Raw genomic sequence first — 9621 nt, forward strand, 5'->3', positions numbered from 1 at the left:
AAGTGTAATATTTTCAGTGCAATATATGACAGCAAAAATAAACCAGAAGGAAATACGTTCCCCATTTATGGCGCCTTCTCTATCCCTGCTACATAAACACCAATAAGGTACAATATGAAATATGAGGCAATTTGGCTAACTGCAGCCTGTCTTCCCCTGCATTATTCTTTTCATGAGAAGGCAGCTGTCTGATTCACAGTCTCTTATATCTTTGACAACATTGTAAAAGGCAGTTGTGCGCCATCTGTTATTCCTTTGAATAAATCAAGAGATCTTAAAAGTAGACTTGAGTATTAATATTAATTTATTAACTGATTAACATCTCAAGGGTGCTGAGCCATAGCGCACGTGGGCGATGGTTTCTTTCGTCATGTTTCAGGTGGCAGGGAGGGGCTGTCTGCACCTTCCCACAGCAAGCGTTTCCAGGGTCGCAAGTCAGAATATAAATCGGACCGCATGCGATACAATGGTAGATTGCAAGACGGATACAAGTGGAACTTAAGACTTCTCATACGCGCTGTAAAATGGCATTGTTTTAAAAAGTAACTCTTCGGCGTGCCATAAACTCTTTGTTGTGTAAGCATTCGTGCACAACGCTGGAGTGCATCTTGACGCATTGGGTAGGGTGGTGTCGTTCAGTGCGAGTGCCTTAACTCCCAGCAAGTTTAACTTCAGGCGCGATATTCAGGGGACACGTTCACGCAGTCTATTCTTTTTTTTATTTCAGACCCCGCGTTGCCCACTAAAGCATTCGACAGGATGGACAAAATGAAGACTCCCCGCTTTTCCAACTATGTAATTTTGTTCTTCATCGCCAGCGGGGCAGGTGCTGTGGTACTGAACTCAACCACGTCGTCCACGGATAAATCGAACATCACTTTACTAAAAGAATCTTCTCGGGACCAATTATCAGCGTTTGCACCAAAGTCAAGACGAAAACGGTATATCTCTCAAAGCGACATGATTGCCATTTTAGACTATCATAACAAAGTTAGAGCGAGCGTCTTTCCACCTGCTGCCAACATGGAATACATGGTAAGTTTTCTCTTCAACAAATCCTGCCAACCAACCAAACATTTACTTGAGCCAAATAGCCTTTTGAGTTTCAAAAGGCATAACCTCTGTTGACAATTTATGATTTCGGTTCTCTCAATATCCATGTTTTAAATTAATCAATAGCGGAGGAGTTATGGCGCTTTTTGGCGCTGCCTGATAGAGGCTTTCCTTTGATGGAGCGGATAAGGTCATTGAGGTTATTTTTGCGTCGCTCTTTCGTCGTTACCAACTTTGCCTGGTTTCCAGTCTGTTCCGCTGTAACTGTTTTTTTTTACCGGGAAGAGATTTTGAATAGTCAAGATAAGGATAGTCGACCACTGACTGCTGTTATATTGTGGTCCCCTTAACGCACGTTTCTCACTGCAGAGACTCCACATACAGCTTATACTCAACTGAATGCCAACTGGACACATAAGTACGGACCATAATGGACAGACTTTGTGCAACAAAACACGAGAAAGATAAATAGCCTCTGATAAGGGACAGTGGCAAAAGCATAGCCTTTACGCTCCACTCAAGCAATATCTTATAGAAGCACACTATCGCTTTATTAATTTGACCTCATTAGAAGTGTATAAACATCACCTTCATTAGCCTCCACACTTAGTAAATAAAAGTAATAATAGGCTTATAGTAAACCTCAACTGAATTATGAGTTGGAGTTGCTCTGTCGGGTTTATGCATGGAAACTTGAAGCTTGAATTGTAGCCTATATTAAGGCTGCTGCAGCATCTTAACAGTGCCAATTTACCGCTCACTTCACAAACTAGTATTGGTTAATCATTATTTGCTTTCAACTCAGATGAACCTCAACATATTACTGTGTCATCTGCGACCCCCACCCCCAACAGTTACACTACAGCTATTTCACACACACGTGTAAAGCAGTTATTGTGAGGATGCACTTCCGCTACCTGCTCCTGCCTTGCACTGTGACGTTGTTGCCTAAGGAGGGCAGTAGAGCATTCACACAGTATTGGCACATCCTACTCATGGACTGATGGACTGTACAGGTGGAATGTCCTCTGAGAGGCAAAGTTTCATTGTCCTGGACAAGTATGCATTCTGTCATGCATGCTGACATGTCTTTGTTTTGTCCAGCTTTGGGATGATGGTCTGGCCAGATCTGCTGAAGCCTGGGCTGCTACCTGTATCTGGGACCATGGGCCACAGTACCTCCTGAGATACCTGGGTCAGAACCTCTCAGTCAGAACTGGCAAGTAAGTGGTAGAGACTTGAGCAGGAGCATGTAGTGCACATTGTATTGATAATCTATGGTACAAAAATCATTATCATTACCTACTAGACTGGCACGTGGAGTTGTTTTTACTGCAGGTGCTTTAAACCTCTCTCTCTCTCTCTCTCTCTCTCTCTGTCTCTCTCTTTCTCTTTAATATATCTTCAGATTTAATCTGCTACTTAAACCCTCAATTTCCTCTCAAACAGAACAAATCATGATGTTGATGTCTGTTGTCTGATTTTATTGACTCCCACCTGATAAGCATCTGGTTTAATTAAAGGAGAATTCTGGCAATTTTTCACATAGATCTGTTTCTTGAGGTCACCGGGTACTGTCGGTATTGCAAAAACAAAAGAAAAAAAGCTTGAGTTGCTGCATCCAACAGCTATAGTGCTTCCAGGCAGCTATAGTGCTACACTCTGGGGACATGAACATGGGGGCTCATGAACATACCCCCAGATTAGAGCATTTTTATTCTAGACAGACAGTACTCTGTGACCTCGAGGCCTCATGTGTGAAAACTCGTTGAGTCCTCCTTAAACTCTCTATTGGAATCTCTTTGGGGGTGTTGTTCCATAATGCAATCCACATCTTGATGTCGCCATCAGCTACAGATCTATCCTCCAGCTTGTTAAACCGTGGTATGATGAGGTGAACGACTACGTCTTCCCCTACCCCCGGGACTGCAACCCCAGATGTCCTTTGCGATGCTTCGGGCCCATGTGCACGCATTACACACAGGTATGTGAACTTCTGTGATTTCAAGATGCGCAGATCAAATCACCTCGGCCAAATTCTACACTGACTGCTGTCTGTTCATACTTCAAAGATGGTGTGGGCCACGTCGAACAGAGTCGGCTGTGCCATCCAAACTTGTTACAACATGCTGGTATGGGGTGTCGTATGGAGACAAGCAACGTACCTTGTTTGCAATTATTCACCAAAGTAAGCTCTCTCTGATAATGTTCATGCTATTTAACAAAAATGTGCAACACACTATGCTGCCACTAACTGCTGCTTCAACCTCCAGGGGCAACTGGATTGGCGAGGCTCCGTACAGGGTGGGGGTGCCCTGTTCAGCCTGCCCTCCTAGCTATGGAGGAGCGTGCAGCAACAACCAGTGCTATCCAGGTGTGAGCTCAAACTACCTTTACTGGTTCAAGTAAACGGAAAAGGAAACGTTCCACGATTATTTAAGTGCCGCCGATAAAGCATCAGCGCATTGATGCTGCCTTGTTGCTCAAAGCATTGATCTTGCTTCTGCTCTGTCAATACACCTTCAGGATTTCAGTTCAAAATCTGTTTGACATTGTTTACATGATGTCGCTTTTTCAAAGGTGCTAATATGATTCATTCATTCATTCATTACATTACTGTGTTTTGACCATTCGAGCAATACACGACTCAAGGTCAGATTGATGTTAGTCTGTGGACGTTGTCCTCGTTTTGTTTGGAGTTACTTGCATCACATTCAAACTGTGATACTCATGTACAGTATATCATTTCAGGGTGTTCTGATGGTGCTCAAATATACACCAAATCACTGATAATTCCTCAGAATGGCACACTATTCAAAGGGGGAGTTTGACATTTGCTCCAAATTCTGTGGTGGGACATGTGCAGTATCCCCATGCTATCTCTGGCTTGATCAATGGCATACTTTAGTCAAATATGAGTGCTGTGTGTATGTTGGCTGCCTAGTACCTCTGTCATGCTGCGTAGATCCGGGAAGGGAAGAATTTGGAAATGTGAAGAGTAAGAAATAGGACAAAGAGGAGTGCTATGTCACATTAAAAGAGGTTTACAACTGCTTATTGGACAGCAACTTTTCTTCCTCAATTATACGCATTGTATAGCACAAAGTGTTATTGCAGATTTTTTGTGGTTATATTGTTTTTCAGAAATACCATAACATTTTATTATAAGCTGATGGTCAGCTATAAGCTAATGAAAGATCTTATAAGCTAATGAAAACACGACTGAATGTTACCTGTCCTCAAATTCAATGGTGAAAGCTCTGCAAGCTTTTATAGCCTCCAACCAGCAAAACTGATCATGTACAGTATATTGGACAGGGTAACATATTTCTTTGATTTTCGTTTTGATTGGCTTACAATCTTTAACAAACCTCCCGTCATTTGGGAGCAGATTACTATCTTGACATTTTGTAAAACACTGGGCAGAAGTGTATACAAAAATGACATCCTTGATATTGTATTCAAATTAACTCGTTAAATTATGAAAGATACCCATGTAATAACATATTACATGCACTGACGGACATTCTACTGCATACTGTGTACCAAGGCTAATAACAGATGATATTTATATTTTGTGATGTATCTTTGCTAGTTTTGTAAGCATCAGCCTCTACATAATGCCATTGTGTAGAATGAAGTTGAATAAAGGGCCTCATTGTATTTTGACCACAGGTTGTTGTCATCAATATGAGACGTTGTCTTGGTTTCTCGCTCCAGTCTTCACAACATCATTTCATAATTGTGCACTCACATGGAAGGAAAACGTCCTTGTTGCATTGACATTGTTTATCAAGTCCAGTCATCAGAGTTCTGGGCCTGTGGTGTGTTGTCCGCCGCGAGAACAAACACTGTGTCAGGTTGCAGGAGTGCATGCCTGATGACATGCTCTTGGGTTTAGGAAACAGAAGGGATGAATTTACCCTTAATCTAGCGAAGAGCCCCGCTCATTCAAGATGTCTGTTATGATCAGAAGGCCCCCTCTTCACTTGGTTGTTACATTCGGCAATCTGTCAGCGTGCATTTGCTCACACTTGATCTGCCAACTATTCCAGACACAGCACAACACAGGCCTCACACCACACCACAGTACAGCACAGGGCAGGCCTTACAGTCCTCTTGAAAGGACGTTACACAGCCAGCACTGGTGTGCACAGTGGAAATGTGAGTCTGTGTTTCCACTCTAGCAGCTGAGCTTTCCCTGGAACCATCTTCATGGTCACACCCTTCACTTGCCCTTTCCTTCACCTTCTCATCCTCTCCCTTCATCCTCTCATTTCATCCTCTCATCCTCTCCTTTCACCCCATCATCCTTTCCAGTCACCCTCTCACCATCTCACCCCTTCACCCTCTCATCCTCATCCTCTCATTTCACCCTCTCCTTTCATCCTCTCCCTTTACCCGCTCATCCATTCTCCCTCTCATCCTCTCCTGCCCATATCCTCACCCTACAAATGGGCCTTTTCTGCACTTGTTGTTTACCCAGGACAATTAATTATATGATGTTATACTGTACCCCAGCCAGTATCTCCCTCTAGAGGCTTCAACGTGAGATGGTAAAGATTCTGGGATGATGTGTGCTGTACTTCAGGCTGCTCCTCGTACTGGACCCTGAGAGGGTCAGCTAGGCGTATGTTTGTTCTGGCTGACACAGGTCCCCCTATTTTCGTAGTTCTGTGGACAACCAGTCTTGGCAAAACATCTAAAGCAACTTGATCTGGGAAAACAAACTGTGATGAATAAAAATATATTAGTCTGGAAATCCCAGCAAAATGTTGGTCAAATATTTGCAGGAATAATGACAGGCTGTAGCTAAAATTCCATTAAGAATAGGATATGGGGTATTATCTATGTTACTATGAACAAGATAGGTAGGTAGACAGATAGACTGTTTGATGGCTTAAAACTATCGACACAATCCTCTAGTACTGTTAGTTTTTTTTTTTTTTTTTTCAAACCTCAAATATGAGCCTGTCCTGTCAAGAGGTGAATCTTTTTTATTTTTTTTTATTTTTTTTCTATGGCAGATCTGACATTAATTACATAATGACACAGACACGAGGAAGGTAGTTCTCACAGGCCAGGGAGGAAATAGCTAAGAATTTTAGTTAGATTAGTTGAAATTGTGTAATTTATGTGACATTTTGTGTAATATCTGTTATGAGGCAAAGTGAACACAAGGGGGCGAGCCTACAACACTTCTCTGTTTACAAGCTGACATTACTTGGGCATCCTCTGCTTGAGATTAATGCAACACATCCTTTCCAAGCTACACAAACTTTTTTTTTATGGGGGCCGACAACGACAAGCAAACTTTGTTTCTTAGCTATCTGTTGAAGTCTTGAGATATCTGACAAATTGATTAAACCCCCATCCCAATAATGCATATGCCAATAAACAAATTGAATTGACTATTATAACTGATTATTTCTCTCATCACTATGAACCGTATCTGCCATTGTAAACCTGTGTTCTGCTTCTCTGGTAAAGCAGTATTAACCATTGCCCTTTATCTTTCTCTGACACATCTGATATCCTCTATGCACTTTGTCTGTACTGCTATGATGCGGTGAGCCATCATTATCCTTAGAGATATTTATAGTCTAGACTAGACCCAATGGCTGACTGCTTCAAAAGATGTAGGAATAAAACTTCCTTTTAAAGGCAGTATAGTTGCTTTGTGGTCAGTTCATACTGTATTAATCCGACACAAGTTTTTTTTTTTTTTTTTTATGTTTTCACAAAGTGCTCAGTGTTTTAAGATGGCCATGTAAGATAACACAAAAAGTACAGCACTGATACCTGATTGCATAGGTTATACTCGGGTCATCTCAAAATGCTGTTATACCAACCTGCTTAAAATAACCAGTTCCTTTATTTCTGCTTTAACTTTGAATCAGCAGCTTGTCATCGCCCAATCATCATTACAGGAGAGAAGCAGGATTTGCCAACACGCTCATAAGGAACGGCAATTAGTGTAATCTGTCCATCTCTAAATAAGTAGGATGTGCCAGCCAAAACCATGTATCATGAGGATAGACAGCCTACAAACTTGTTACACCACTGCAATTATCTATTTTATGAGGAAAACATTCCATTCGCCCAACCTAACAACCTACAGCGCTGATGTAAGGAAAATATTACTTAACCAAAAGAAACTTGGCGTTCATTATATCGCTTAACTTAAGCCAAGTCTGAACGTGTGGGCTGCACGTTGGTAGCACCAAAATTCATCTTGGACAGCACTCTCAAAGACCTTAGGGAGAGGAGTGGTTAAAAACGTCACGCTCTATTGAACCTACATTTTTGGATATAAGCGCGGTGGGCGCCCATACCTAGGCTACTTCAGAATGGTCGAAACCGGTGAGCCTCTTGGACAACGGAAACAAGCCTAAAATAGGTTTTAGAAACATTCATTTGTGTCATCAGTCAACCTGAATCGCATTGACTCCGGACAATCATCGATTCCATCAGTCACAACCCTGTCTTCATGCTATCATCATTTTAACCAAGGTGACTTAGAATGTGGAATATGCACATCTGAAGCATTTTTATTCGCCATAACGTAGAGGAAGCGCACACGTCGTCAAAAGGTAATTTCACCGTAACCGTTAAAAGCTGAACACTTTTTTTTTTTTTTCGGTCTCTTTACTCCCGGTCGGTTGATGGACTATGCATCATCTGATGCTTCCGGCATTCTTGTGACAACCGAGTGTATTGACGCTTTGCAATGATATTATTTCTTGCCTGGACTATATATGGCGTGGTATAATGAAGTTAACTGTTCTAGGTATCTATTCTGGGTAGCTGTGGAATAACATAGGCTAATGACAGTTCAAAATGTGTTTAAAAGCCCCTCCTGCCCAACATTTCCCAATTTCCGCCATTAGGTGTCAAGTTATGAACTATTGCGTGTGCATGACAAATATTGCATGACAAAAGCGTCCTGAAGTTTGCTCCTTGTTGGAAATTGGCCCACTTTTCATCTTAGTGAGGAGAAATGTGCAGCTGCTCAAATGACCATATTCAACTTGTACAGACTTGTTCAATGAATGCCATCAATGTGGAAAATCATTACAGCTCATCAGTAGGAAATGGTCAAATTAATAAATAAATAGTTGTATACCACATATCTAAATTGCTCTCAAGCCTACATTGTAGCCTACCTATGCCTCTGGGACATGCATCTGTTTGTTTAAAACCTCTCTGAAATGTAAATGGTTTTCTCTTGATATAATTATTTCGTTCTTTCTTTCTATAAAGAGGGTTGAATCAAATATATTATAGCCTTGAAATGAATGAAGAAGAGCAATGTTCATAACTTTCATGTCAACTGTCATTTGTTTAACTGCAGGTACACTTTGACTCATATCTAACCCTGCTGCCCTTGCTGATGTGTTCTCCCTGCTCCATCACATGTTAACCGAAGCCTTTACGCCTCTCAGGAGAGCGCCTCGGTCGTGGAGTGTGTCAGCCATGAGACTCGGCGTGCAGGATCTGCTGAGAGGTGTAGCGTTGCTGCTGATGCTCCAAACAGTGGTCTCCATGGTGATCCCGAATGCCACGCAACTGGAAGGCTTGCTAGAAAAGTACCTGGACATGAATGAGAGTTCATGGAAGCCCAACGCAAGGGGAAAAAGAGCCATTTCACAGAGTGATATGCAGCTCATCCTTGACCTTCACAACAAGCTGAGGGGTCAGGTTTACCCGCCCGCATCCAATATGGAGTATATGGTAAGTGCACTCCTATCACTGCATTTCTTCAACACACACACACACACACACACACACACACACACAAGAGGGCTATTATGTTTGGCCCTGCGTTAAATAAAATCCAGTGTCACAGGCTTGAACTATTTTAAGGTTTCCTTGTGCAAACTGACAGCAGTCAGTGCAGGGTTTGACATATCGTCCATGAAACGTTTTTACGCTTTGATTTGTAGAGTGTATACTGCACAAATGGATTTGTAAACACCCAGCTACAGACAGGTCTGTGGTCTACTGCAAACAACTTAGTTCATCAGCCAAACCAGAAGGACCTCCCTCAGTCTCCCCCACTGGCCACAAACCCAGGCTCACTCTGTGCATGGCAGGCAGCCAGTACTCCCTTCTTGTGGTAGTGAGCAGCCTTTAGCCAAATAAATGTCTTAACTTATCAGAGATCTTCAAGGCCAATTTCACCTTACAGCCCCACTGCTGCTGCCGCCAGCATTGGAAGCCACCATTAAGGGTTGTTCGAAATTAAAAGTCGAGCGTCAGCATTTGCACAATGCAAAAGCAAAGTCTCACAAGCTGTTTGTCTCTGTCTTAAGTGTACAAAGTTGCTGACAGTGTAGCCTAAGTCAGTGCATTTCCGTTTAGAATATCTCGTTGCTATAGTGCAGTCATTGTTGTGTGTGTGCAGCAAACTGAGGCAACCATTAGTCGTCCACGGGACCATGCTGTGATTTTACAGGGTTTTCAAGAGTTAACAGCAGTTTAAGAAAGCAAACAGATGAAATGTGCGAATGTCGTTGCCTGCTCCTCATGCTCCTTGTGCAGGGCCTCCCCATTCTGGCCATGGGA

The 9621-nt window shown here is 42.3% G+C and overlaps 2 protein-coding genes across 3 annotated transcripts in view; both read left to right on the top strand.

Annotated features, from left to right (window-relative positions):
- Positions 1-491: 491 nt before the first annotated feature.
- pi15b (peptidase inhibitor 15b) lies at positions 492-4673 on the top strand. Its single transcript, XM_062554349.1, has 6 exons — positions 492-620; positions 728-1035; positions 2158-2276; positions 2905-3037; positions 3126-3241; positions 3327-4673. The coding sequence occupies exons 2-6, from the start codon at positions 760-762 to the stop codon at positions 3460-3462; spliced, it is 780 nt and encodes a 259-aa protein (XP_062410333.1). The 5' UTR covers positions 492-620; positions 728-759; the 3' UTR covers positions 3463-4673.
- Positions 4674-7414: 2741 nt separating this feature from the next.
- Positions 7415-9621, top strand: part of crispld1b (cysteine-rich secretory protein LCCL domain containing 1b) — a 9187-nt gene continuing 6980 nt past the window's right edge. The window contains exons 1-2 of one of the 2 annotated variants that reach the window (XM_062554360.1): positions 7415-7646; positions 8499-8787. In XM_062554360.1, the coding sequence (XP_062410344.1) occupies positions 8530-8787 (258 nt within the window). In that variant the 5' untranslated portion in view covers positions 7415-7646; positions 8499-8529. The remainder of the gene's footprint in view (positions 7647-8498; positions 8788-9621) is intronic. The other variant, XM_062554368.1, reaches the window with a different exon arrangement.

The sequence above is a fragment of the Sardina pilchardus genome, chromosome 2, assembly GCF_963854185.1.
Source record: "Sardina pilchardus chromosome 2, fSarPil1.1, whole genome shotgun sequence".
In the NCBI taxonomy this organism is placed as follows: Eukaryota; Metazoa; Chordata; class Actinopteri; order Clupeiformes; family Clupeidae; genus Sardina; species Sardina pilchardus.